The 13,399-nt window shown below is 33.2% G+C and overlaps 1 protein-coding gene across 1 annotated transcript; it reads left to right on the top strand.

Annotated features, from left to right (window-relative positions):
• Positions 1–10,375: 10,375 nt before the first annotated feature.
• LOC123535675 (invertebrate-type lysozyme-like) lies at positions 10,376–12,190 on the top strand. The gene is made up of 3 exons (XM_053528956.1): positions 10,376–10,480; positions 10,724–10,835; positions 11,626–12,190. The coding sequence occupies exons 2-3, from the start codon at positions 10,757–10,759 to the stop codon at positions 11,832–11,834; spliced, it is 288 nt and encodes a 95-aa protein (XP_053384931.1). The 5' UTR covers positions 10,376–10,480; positions 10,724–10,756; the 3' UTR covers positions 11,835–12,190.
• The last annotated feature ends 1,209 nt before the right edge of the window (positions 12,191–13,399 follow it).

Below are 13,399 nucleotides of genomic sequence, written 5' to 3'. Positions count from 1 at the left end.
GCCATTGAATAGTTTCACGTAAAATGGGCTTTTAATCAAATAAAACATTTCATTTTAGGAAAGGGGTTTATTCCCTAATAACTGAAAATCGAAATACTCATCGCAAGTACAAACTTTTAAAACAATTATCAGTCTCAAAATTTAAGTCTAATTGTTGCACCAAAAAAGGGAGTACAAATTTCATGTTGTTGTTTTTTTTTCGTTTTTTTTTTCTTTGTTTTTTTTTTTTGAAAACATGAATAATTATTAAGTTTGTGTAGGCATAAAAAAACGGGTTTTATATTATAAACTCCTATTAAAATTTTAAATTTGGTCAACTTATCATAAAAAAAAACCAAAGAAAAAATTTCAATTTAAAGGTACAAAATTTTTTTAGGCACACTAATAATTATCTAATGATCATCGTCAACCATTTTCCACATTAGGTACATTTCATGCGCAAATTTTTTTCGCATAATTAATGGTCCAAGGGGTTTTTATTTTCAAATTAAACATGCCCAAAGTAACGAAAATATCTAGTTGTTTCAAAAATTTGCTATAGGCCTATTTCATTGTTTGCAAATACTATGTTCTTCAAAAAATGGGGAAAAAAAAAATCAATCAACAACCCCTCGTTTTTTAGAAAAGGGCGCGTTCAGTCAAGAGTCGCCCAATTAGAAAAGAATAATTTTTTTCAAAGGGCACAGTTTGATTGGGCCATTTGTAGGTTAAGTTTTTCGAGTTCAGTTGCCATCAAGTCAGACGTACTAAATTTAAAAGGGTTTTCCTTTTAAAGAGAATGAAAAATTACTGTACTCCCCTGAATTTTACGTCTGGAGGGGGCTGCGTATTCATTACTTTGATTGAACCCCAGTCTGCTATTATTTTGATTGCTTTTCACTATTTGTTTCCAAAAGACTTTTTTTAAACTTACTGACTAACAGCAGTATCTGTTAGTGCAATTTACGGCCAAAATTCCGCGCGTAAGTTGCTCTATGTTCTAATTTTTACTCTGTAAAAGGGGAGTACAACTTTCAGCAAACATCTTTAAAAACTGGTGTTAGCTGGGTTTGTAGGGACCAGAAATGTTTTCACGTTTTAAAACCTCAAGCAAAACATATGTTATCATTTTTCTTTTCGCACTCTTTTTTTCCCAAAGGGTTTTTCGTACAGCCGGGAACGGGGGTTTAAATTATTTTATGAAACGTTTTTCTCATACATCAAATTTTCAACTAGTAGATTTTAAAACAACATAATTTTTAAAGGGCAACTGCTGCATTTAACGAGTCAGAGAATAGATACATGTTTTTTAAAAAAAAAAAAAAAAAAAAAAAAAATTAATGAAAAATATTTAAAATTTAAACGAGCGAGCACTGAGAAGCGGGTTGGGCGGTTCTTGATAAATAAAAGTTCAATAAAGTGTTTTTCCCTTTAGTATAAAGAAAACCCTTTTTAAAATAAAAAAATACGAAACTTTCAACAGATACAGCCCAAAAATGTGATAAAATCTTTGCTGTAGATACAATAAAATATGTGAGATCCATGGCAACGAATACAATATGAAATATTTATCTGTCTATACTTAATACGAGCTTCCGGATTCTGATAAAAATTAGTTATGTCAAAATAAACTGATAAAATAATTAAATATTCACGACAACGTGTTTTAAATAACCATTTAAGCCCTAATAAATTGAAGGAAAATTAACATTTTGTCTCGTTTTGTTTTCATTTGTTTTTAATTGGCCAAGTAAAGCCACAAACAAGCCAAATTTTAGGGAAATAAAAATTAACCTACATTCGATGATCACAGAACCCCTCATTCTTTTAAAAAAGTAAGTATTAATTGAGGTTTAAAGGGGGATGTGTTTTAGCACAGATTTTACTGTCTCAATTTTTTTTCTTTTTTCTTTAAAGTTTAAATTTTTACCCTTTTTTTACATCGTGGATTCAAAACGAAAGAATGCCCATTTAAAGAAGAACGAAATTAAACTTTCCGGGGGAATGGTTTCTATAGATTGTCTCAGGTGTCTTTGCTTGGTAAGCGACTTTCGTTTATTGTCAAAAAGAATTTAAAGGTCCATAAATTATACGGAAAAAAAATTTTCCATGACCGTTTCTTTTATACCTCCCGCTAAATGGGTTTTTTCAGAGTTGACTCGACGAAAGATTTACAGAGTAAATTGCTTGGGGTAAAATATAAAACTAGGCACGCAATCATGTTACAAATTTCGTTGAAATTGACGTTTATTACAGAACAGTCCAAATGTAAGCCATTCGGAGGAAATGGGAAAATGCTTTTTTTAAATGTGGGTACTTTTAAAATACCAACAAAATGGATAATTGTGGGAAAGCTTTGGGTTTGGTAACTCTTCTAAGAAATTGCTTAGAAAAGCTCTCGGTAGTAGCTAGTGCTGTGTGAGTGAGTGTGTGTGTGTGTTAGTGTGTGTGTGTGTGTGTATGTGCGTGCGTGCGTGCGTGCGTGCGTGTGTATGCTCTCTCTCTTTCTCTCTCCCCCTCTTTCTCTCTCTTTCTCTCTCTCTCTCTCTCTCTCTCTCCCTCTTAAGGTAGCACACCATTAAGCTTCGCTCAATGTAAAGATGCATAATTTTTTAAAAGACACCAAAAAAAATCAAATCTTTTCATACTGAGTATTAGAAAATCGAATATTTTCGGTCTTCCCAATCCTGGGGGGGGTGTTACCTTAACTGTGCATTTAAAATAGTTCCAAATAGGGGAAAAAAATGAATAAGTTCCCCGGAAAAATTGCCCTTTTCCAAAAACACGCGGGAGTGTGTAAGTTTTTTGGGGTAGACGCAAAATCTCTGGAACGTTTTTTTATTTTTTTTGGGCCCTTTTCTTCTTTTCATCAAACAACTTCAACACAAGCAATATGAAAGCCTTTCTTATTTAACATTAAAGCAAGATTTCAAAATTTCAGACTGGAAGAAGTGTGCAAATGATATCACGTGCTCTTCACAGTGTGTACAGAATTACATGAAAAGATATGCCCAGCATAACAACTGTCCGCTGAAATGTAACGGATACATCGGGAGCTGTTTTTAGGTCCCAAATGGGGGCAATAAAACCAGGGCATCCCTCGGGAAAGCGTGCAAATGACCCGGGTGTAAAGGGCGTTGAATAAAATTAAAAGTGTTCAGATATTGTCAACATGTTGAATCCAAAACGTTTCTTTCAAGCGGGATTCCCTATCTCGAAAGAAAGATATTGAAATCTTAAATGGTTGATAAACTTAGGTTTTTCCCTCTGGAATTTGAAGATACATACCCTTTCAAGAACAAACAAAGGTTTAAAAAACATAAATCTTGTCTCCCCCGCTAGCCAACGTAACTTACAAAATATGTTTGCCGCCCAGTTATTATGCTTTTTTTTTCAATATCGTTTTTTTAACTTAAATTTTGACTTAAACCCATACTGTACATATTTTTTACAAGCATGAGATATTAACATTCTAATTGAAAATTTCTTCTGTTTTTTTAAGTTCGGCTTTTTAAAATTTGATTTTAGTGCACTACCATCAGACACTTCATCGGTAAAGTTAATAAAGGGGCAAAAATTCACATCACTTTACTAGCGCTACATCGGGTTTAAATTTGGAAAATTACGTCACAAAAAGAAATGTTCGTCTAACCGTTTAATCCCTCACAAGAAAATAATCTAAATTATGAAAACACAACACGATTAAAAAGACCTGCAGAATAAAAAAAGAAAAGTTTTGAGTGGGTCCTTAGATACATTTACACGGCAACATAGCCATAATCACCAAGGAGGAATAAAAACCTAGTTTGATCACCTTATAAATAAACGCTAAAGCTCAAAAGGGTTTAACCCTTTTGATATGCGTTAAAAATTATAATCAAGAAAAACAAAAGTACATTTTTTCTGGGAAAAGTGGTAGTAGCCCTTTACTTTAAAAAACTGGGGATAAAGGAAGAATGAATTATTCGCCGGGTATGCCCCCGGGTCTACTCAACTGTAGTCCATATTAATAATAGTCAATTTTCCCGACTAGTAAAGGCTATTTTCCAAAGCAATATCAACTTTTTTGATGCCGTTGTAAAGAAAATTCGCTGATGTTTTTAAGCTACTTTTTATCTTTAAAAAGTTTGTCGAAACTGTTTGGTAAAATAAAGTAAAAGATGTAAATTTTTGAGTCTACCTAACAATATACGTTACATCACGTTACAGTCACTGACCATGGCTTACTCCCATATAGTCAGTGCTCTCCCAGACTTTTCTACACAAAGCTAGTTTAACATGAATGAAGTAGTAAAAATACTTTTATATCGATCTAGAATCGACAGACGATTAAAGAGAAAAAAAAGGGGAAGTCAATGCTGGCACCCCGAACAATGAAACAAAGGAGAGTAGGGCAACGCACCTAAAACAAAGCACTGGTACGGGGCTCCTTTGGGATGACTTAACAGTAGCAACATGTTTCAAAACCCTTTTATTTTAACAGTAAATACAAAAACGTTACAAAAGCGCTCTCGGTGTTTTTTAAAATGCGATATCATTTTAGAAAGAAAAAAAACAAAAGTCTTGTGGTCCTACGCCATAAGGTTATCAGACATTCTCCAAGTAATCAGATCTCAAAAATTCAAACCCCGTTTATTTATGTTTTCTATGGGGTCAAGTTTTTTTTTAAAATTTTAATTGAAACTTTTCCAAAAATTACAAACTGTGGGAAATTAGTAAAAACAAAAGAATTATCAACGTAAATTAAAAGGAAAAGAAAATAAATCGAGAATCAACGACACAGCAATGCCCAACGTACGTACCCGAATGCACTTACCACCCAACACCCAAAAAAGTTTCAACTCCAAGAAAATTTAACACCTCAAAAGTTCAAATCCAAAGGGTTCTCAAAGAAAACAGACCCAAAGATTAAAAATTTTCTCCCAAGACTACAAAGTTTGCCAGGGTTTTAAGTTGTATGATAGCGTTTCGAAAAATAACGAAAAAAATTACAGTTGGGAGGGGCTACCAAAAAACAAAAAAAATAATATATTTTGACGTAATCAAAGCTACTTTCACGTTTTTACCACTATTTTCATTAATTTCTGATAAATTTTTCTTTTCGAAACGTTATTTTTTTAAAAAATAATAAAGCACACTTTAAGAATAGCCATGTGCCGACTTTCCCCAAAAAAAAACCAATTTTCAGAAAAATAGAAAATTTTTGACAAAAAAGGTCTGGGTCCCTTTTCCTTTTTCCCTTTAAATATAAGCTAGAAAACATAATTTTTAAAAATATTTCCCCTGAGCAGGGTTTCAAATATCGATAGAAAAAGAAAAATCTATTTTTTTTTTTCAAAAATTTAACCGATATCACATAAACACCAAATTTCACAATTTTTGGAGCACGGCTGAAAAATTCACCATTTTATGCGAAATCAACTTCTAGTTTTGCCGACCCTAGAAATCAATGTATTGTGCTGGGGTTCGTTTTTAGGAGGGGTGCGCTTTTGGTCGGGCATCCCTTTTGATATTTTTTCTTTGTTTGATTCACGACTTAAACTACACCAAAACATTAAAAGTGTTGCAAAACCCCCTTCTTTTAAATTCATGGGCTTTTGCCTTTTTAACTCCGCTACCTTGTTAAGAAAAGTTTCTACAAAAGACCGACACTGCTAAAACAACAGTAGAATCAGTGGGCCCCAAAAGGGGAAATAAACCCATCTACCCCAAAATCCTGCTTTTTTTACTTCCGCAAAATTTTTTAGAAAAAAAAAAAAGAAAATGTACACACAAAAAATTTTTTGAAGTTTGACAATTAAGGAAAACGGATCTTTTCTCGAGAGAAGACGAAAACGCCCCCTTGTGATGCTTTGATTCTATTTTGCTTATTTTGTAGGAGCGTTTTTTCAGGATACCCGCCTTTTTGAAAAAGTTTCTTTTAAAGTTGCTTTCAAAAAAAATTTTTTTCCAAAAAAAAATACTAAATCATTAAAATATGGCGATAATGTACCATTTAACCCAAACAATCGCTTTTAGCGAAAAAATATTTCTCCTTATTTTTTTCTGGCATTTCCTAAAAATTTTACGTAAGTTTTATAAAAGGGGAGGGGGAGGTTAAATTTTAAATATCTTAAAGTAGATAGTTTGGGGGGGGGAAATTTTTCCCGACTGATATATAAATGATAAACATAATTTAAAAAAAAAATTTTTAAGAATCACTTTTTTTTTACTAGAAAAAAACATTAAAAAAAGAAGAACACAAAATACAAAATTCACCATTTTTTACAGTTTTTTCTTAATAAATCCTTAGTCAAGGTGACCCCTCTTTTTTTTTTTTCCATTTAAACATTTAGTGTGTCATAAAGCGCAAAAAATTTTAAAATCTTAAAACCCTCAGAATTTTTTTGTACATCTAAATACATTTTTTTCCTCAAAAATAAAATGGGGGGGTAATTAAATGTCAACAATAAAAATAAAGAGATTTGTCAGTGACATTTAAAGCTTATATAATACTGACTACTTGTATAATATTTAACCTTAAACATGAAATCCATATAACATTAAAAGGGATATTAAGTTTTTTAAAGTAAACCACCATTTTTTTAATTTTTACAAAATTCAGAAATGCTTAAACACGGGGGAAGAAAAAGCCCCTAAAATTAAAACGAGTTCGGTGACCTATGTTTTTTCGCCCTTTTTGTCTTGGAAACTAATGTTTTTAAAGCTCAGGAGTATAAAAAATTCTTAAAGTTAGAAAAAAATCAACCCACCTCCTTAAAAAAAAATCAATTTTTTAATCGGGACACAATGTAGGCCAACACGAGAAACTTCACATCATGCAAACACCCCATGTGATATTCTACATAACTAATCACTCGTTAGGGCTTCTTTGATTCTATTTTTTTAAAAGATCAAATTTTAAAAAACTCTGTTTTATTAACGTTTCGGGCCCTTTTGGCCTTTATCAAAAAGACAAATTTCGAGTAAATTTCTACCCCATGGCTTTTTTTCATTTAACAACAATGTAATACAAATCCGGAAATGGGGTAACGTGTTAAATGTCACGCAAGTCCCGCTAAAATCGAGACACATTTACGATTTACGGGGAAAGCCAATATTTATCTTGAAAATAAAAACATAAGTCTACTTAATATAACATATTGAATCAAACATGTAACATAAAAATCGTGCAGATGCAGCAGGATTGCATGCATAACACTACATGGGAACGGTTTCTTAATTGGGACATTGAACAATGTACATATATACTAAAACAAATTTTCATGAAAACAGTAAAACTTAAACAAATATTTTTACTCAATTTTACATCGATATTTTAAAAAAATATAAAAGAAAAATTAAATATAGGAAATAAGTAATATAAATCGTCTTTACAAAACTTACAAAAAAGGAAAAAGTTAAAAATAAAGGGGAATAATTCAAAAATCTATCCATTTAAAAGAAATCAAAAAAGTTTTTTTATATAGCAAAATCCCCCACCAGTGATCTCCCCTTTCCACCGAAAAACGCAAAGGATCGGGAGGGAGGAAGAATCGCAGGGAATACATTACAAAAATGATTTAGACAAATGCGTTTTATACTGATGTGTCAATATTTATATTAAGGCTAAAAAAAGAAATCTTTTTTAATCGGTTCGAACTATTTTTATCGGCATATTTTTCATGCCTTCGGTCACATTCGGGGTTTTTTTGAAATGTTTTAAAGGAAAAAACCTTTACTTTTTAAAATTTCCATGATCGGTGGTTAACAGACCTAAAACTATTTTTCATGCAAATGACGCATTTTTTAAAAATCTATTGTATTTACATATGTTTGGAAATATCAACGGGCGTAGAACAATGTTTAGAGAACTTTTTTTATCAAAAAAAATATTGATTAACCTGAAAAACGGGGAAAAACCTTACGGATTATTCTGCCTTTCAGTGAAAACGCAGTAGAATGCTGCAAGCTCCAGAATACGAATTAAAGGGCCAACCGCTTCGCGGGTTTTAACCCAAAAAAAGGGAAATGTTTCTGCACATGCACGTTTTTCATTGAAAAAAAATTTTGTTTCTGCACAGTGGGGCCAACTGTTTTCCCATTGCCGGGTGTGAAGAAAAGTTACACAAAACCGCGCGCCTGAAACTTTTTTTTTCACATCTTTTATTACCACCGAGCCAAAAACTCAGGTGAGCTACGGAAACAACCCCCGTCCGGCGTCCGGGGTCCGTCTCCCTCCGTAAACTTTTCTTTTAAAAGACTCTCCCTAAAACCCTTGGGGCAAATTTTACAAACTTCACAGGAATGTTCCTTGGGGGAAAATCTCAAAAATTGTTTTAAAAAAATTGAATTCCACAAACTCGGGTTTCCCCAAAGGAAAAAATCAAAAAACTCTTCTCAAAAACCAAACCCTAGAGCTTAGAATTGGGGTGAACATTCCCAGTGACTTCTACCAATTTTTTTTTAAATCATACCCCGGGGTCAAAATTACCCCCCCGAGGAGTCTATAAATTTACATAGGGAAAATCTTAAAAAAATCTTCTTCTCAAAAACAAAGCCCTAGAGCTTAGATTTTTGACTTTAGCGGCCTAGTGGACCTCTACTAAAATTTTCAAATCATGACCCCCGGGGGCAAAATGACCCATAAAATTGCCCCGTCCCAGGGGGGACTTGATGTTTTATAATTTTATAGGAAAACTTCTTTTTAAAAAATAAACCAAAGGGTAATTTTAAAATTTGCATGTACATTGCTATGGGCCTCAAAAAAATTTTTTCAAATTTTGACCCCAGGTCAAATTGACCCACCCCGGGTTACTTGATTTACATAGGGAATCTTCAAAAATTTGCTAAAAAATAAACCCCAAAACCTAGATCTTAGATATTTGATAGGAACATTCCAGTAACTTTCTACAAACTTTGTTCAAATCATACCCCCCGGGGGAAAATTGACCCCCCCCCCGTGGGGAACTTAATTGCATCGAAAATCTTTTAAAAAAAAATCTAAAAATAAACCAGAAACCCTAAGCTTAATATTTAATATTAGATTTCCAGAGGACCCTACAAATTTTTCAAATCAGATCCCCCCCGTCAAATACCGCGCCCCCTAGGGTTACTTATTTTACATAGGGAAAAACTTCCCAAAAAAAATCTGAAATAAACTAGAAGGCCCCGAGCTTAATATTTTTGACATTAAAAGTGGATTCTACCAAGTTTGTTCAAAACATGACCCGGTCAAGCTAAACAAACTTCAAAGCAAACCCTTTAACCAGGGAGGATAAAAGGGGCCTCATGGCCCTCTTTTTATTTATTTTTTCTTTACAAATTTAGCAGGTCACACACCACTAGAACCACTCCTCCGCAACCGCTTTAAAATTAGTTAAAAATTAACTATCGATCAAAAAATTTAAACCCCATGACAAAATAGGGTGCAGCACGGTTTTCAAGAAATATTTTAGCTAGATAAAAATTAAATTAAACCCTACCAGCTAAATTTTTTATAAAGAACCATCCATTAAAAGGTCATACCTAATGGCGAAAAGTTAGTCAACTGCACGAACGTGATCAACTGTCGCAAAGGGAGACACAAACGTGAACCCCGCATGATAAGGGGTTTAAAGGGGTAAAAAGACACGAATGAAAACGGTAAGAAAAAAAAAGGGAAAATAAAAAAGGGGGAGGGGTGAAGGTAAATAACACCACTAACGTACAACACGATATACATAACGGGCAAACAGAAGTGTTTTAAGGAAATTATATAAAACGAAACAGACGGAGTGTTATAGGGAAATTGTTCACATTCATTAGAATGACCTGTCAATTAATTAATAAAAAAGTGATAGGAGCTATGCGCAGATAAAACTTAAATATGTGATGAAAAAATTGCATAGAACAACTTAAAATGTGACACTGTACGACAAAAGATACCCAAAAAAAAAGAATAAACCACTTTACTTTTTATAATTAACTTCCGAATTCGCAAAGATTACTATACGCATTTGACTGGGATTTTTTGGGCTTATTTCATGAAAAATTGATTATTAAAAAGACAAGGGGCTCAGTCTTTGATCAACTCCAGACGCGAAAAAATGGAAGGATTCAAATTAAGAACGCCCATTGCTTTCACTTTTTCTGAAATTAATTTTAACCACTGAAGCTTTTCATGACAAATCAAAATTTTTAGAACTGACGTACATACCTGCATTCGAGTCATCGGGAAATCATCACTCCACAAAAATGCAAGAAAGATTTTTTTCCTTAGTTGGGCTGATAATTGTTTTGCGAATAACGTCAGATCTCGCGGAAAGAACCGCCCCCTTGATGTTATTGCAAGAATATTATTTTTACAAAAAAAGTACCCCTTTTTTTTTCTAAAAAAATGCAAGTGGGGAAGTAAAAAAAATTTTCATCATTCACAGTCGAGGTAGCAAATGTCAAAGCTACGTTGGATGAATCAAAGATTGATAATTTAGGATTTGCTGGCGGAATAGTTTCTGTAGACTGTCTGAGGTGTCTTTGCTTGGTAAGTAAGCTCAGTTTATTGTCACATTCAAGTTATTGATGTTCTATTAAGATATATCGGTCGGATATTATGTTATGGCTGTTGCTTATTATCTCAAAAGTTGATATTGCATTTACAGTTCAATATAAACATTCAAGTAAACGCAGAAGTATATTGCTTCGCCTACAATATATAATAGGTACAAGAACGATTTTCTAAAAATGAGTTGAAATAATAAAAAGCAAAAATGCATGTTTGTTACAGAAGTTGTCAGACTGTAAAGCAGTCGGATGTGAAATGAGATTCAGTGTAATGAACTGTGGATACTTCCAAATTACACGTGCGATATGGACGGATTGCGGAAAGATTGGTCCAGGTACAGCCCTGTTGGTTTTTTTTTCTCGAAATTTCAAAACGTATCCCCACATTCAATTTTGAAAACCAAATTTCTAAAATATTTTTGTGATCTTACTACTTGTTTTAATAACATATGTAAAAAGGACAAAAATACAACCCGAAGTGTAGATGAAATACTGTAGAGCATCGCCTTAGCAAATTGGCAAAACCCCCATTAGGGAGTTTAAACTAGTTTACTGGCGTTAAATCTTTAACAGTCACCAGGAGGAACAGTGCAAAGGAAATTACTCACTCTCAGTTATATCCTTTACACACATGTTAAAAATATATGCAGTGAGGCAGATGGAATTCTACTGCAAGAAAAACATTGACAAGCTAACCGCAATAGAACTGACCTGACCTAATGTCACACACTAAAGGAAACCATTTATTTTTTCTTGAGTTTCTGATGGTGAGGGTGGTTGTGCTGTATTTGTATCATAATTACTTCCTCTTAATATGATCGTATTTTTTTCACTGTTTTAAGAATGCAGCTGTATTAAAAATAAGATTTTATATATACATAGGTATTTAAAAGCAATTAACATCTGTAGTTTGTAAGGTAGGCCAAATCAAATACTCACATTTTACTCTTAAACCTACGAAAGACCTGTTGAATATATTGCATACTGTTGGACATGTAGAACATTGATATCTGATCATTAGGTTATGCTGCTTTTGGGAAATATTTGTGGACTTCAAACGTTATGCACTTACTTACAGTTAATTCATTTTAGCACAAACAATATAAGAAGATTTTGATATTTAAGGCTGGAAGAAGTGTGCTGATGACGTCATGTGCTCTTCACAGTGTATACAGAATTACATGAAAAGATATGCTCAGCGTAATAACTGTATGTTGAATTGTGAGGGATACACTCGAGAGATATACGGGGGTCCGAACGGGTGCAATAATCCTACGACAATACCCTACTGGAACGCTGTGCAGAAAGTCCCCGGATGCAAAGGAGTTGAATAGAGTATACAATTGTACAAACGTTGTAAAATGGCACGTTCATTCAAACTTTTTTCCAAATCTCAAGCTATACAAATTTAGTATTTGTATCATAGTCTTAATGTAATATGTTAAAGGAATATAAAGGTGGAATAGTGCACGTATGATTTATCCATTCTAGCTATTATCTCTCATTTAATTTACAAACGTATAAAACACCGTAATACATTATTTCTTACTATGACATCATGTGAGCACAATTGTCACCGTTCTGCTATCCTGACCTAGGTATTCCATGTTGAAGATTGCTATAGAATATTACGTATCATTTTAGCTTTTCGACGTATACTGCCTATTTCTGTTTCCTTTCATTGAATGAATAAAACAATACAACTAATACATTGCATTAGAAATACATAAATATTCCTTTAAGACGATAATGAATTGTGAAGAATCGATGACCTCTACTTGAAATGAAATGTGTTTGAAAGAGACTGTCATCAACATGCGCATTTCATATATAAATTTTTTGGAATAATTTTTCCTGTCTGGAAGTCAATCAACACGTAAAACACTCCCAGGCAACTGCGTACTTTTATTCAAATACTTGCAAAACCATACTTCTTAAAATCTCAAATGACTTCGGAATCCAATAACTAAATCCTTCATTTCAGTGTCATGGAACTCATTTATGAAACCGCAAATTAACAGAAACTCAATTAATAATAATATTTGGACCTCTTTTATAATAACATTATTTGAATTTCTCTGCGGTTTAATTAATGCTCGGTTGAAATAAATACATTCTCTCTTTGGAAATATTTATGCTTATCAAATGATTTGTACCTCTCTGTGGATGAATTAATACCAGCAGTTATTGGTAATACTTGTATCAAACACTTGATATAATTTAAGACTAGATTAATTGCGAGCACTAATACATTCAGAGAACATTTACTGTGACTCAACACAGTAACTGCGAATAAAATATTCTACTATGAAATGAATATTCTTTTTAATCTTTACGACTTTTCCGTGTTTTTTCTTTCTTTTTTTTCTGCTATTACCCAGATCTGACCAAAAGTTTAACCGGGCTTAAACTCTGGAATCATGTCCAGTCGCAAATTTTTCTCTTAAATAAAAAAATTGCATGAAACTAAATTAAGAATGATGGCTTTGAAACTGTTCATTTAGTAGGTGTAATCCATTGGAATAAAGTTCTTTTTACACTACTAAAATATGTTTATTACCATGACAGTTTCGACAACGGTGTGTTGTCTTCCTCACATGAATCATACTACAATGATCGGCTATCTTCGGCCTTGTCCGTCAGTTTCCGGTTTCGTGGAAGAGCGGAGAGCGGGCACGGTCATGAACAGGTATGAGGGGGCGTATAGATTGTCCCACGTCTACGACCCTTTGTTCGTCGTTTCCACGAAACCGGAAACTGACGGACAAGGCCGAAGATAGCAGATCATCGTAGTATGATACATCTGAGGAAGACAACAGACCGTTGTCGAAACTGTCAGGGTAATAAACATATTTTAGTAGTGTAAAAAGAACTTTATTCCAATAAGAATGATGGCATA

The sequence above is a fragment of the Mercenaria mercenaria genome, chromosome 17, assembly GCF_021730395.1.
Source record: "Mercenaria mercenaria strain notata chromosome 17, MADL_Memer_1, whole genome shotgun sequence".
NCBI lineage: Eukaryota > Metazoa > Mollusca > Bivalvia > Venerida > Veneridae > Mercenaria > Mercenaria mercenaria.
This window is presented reverse-complemented; position numbering and strand designations above follow the sequence as displayed.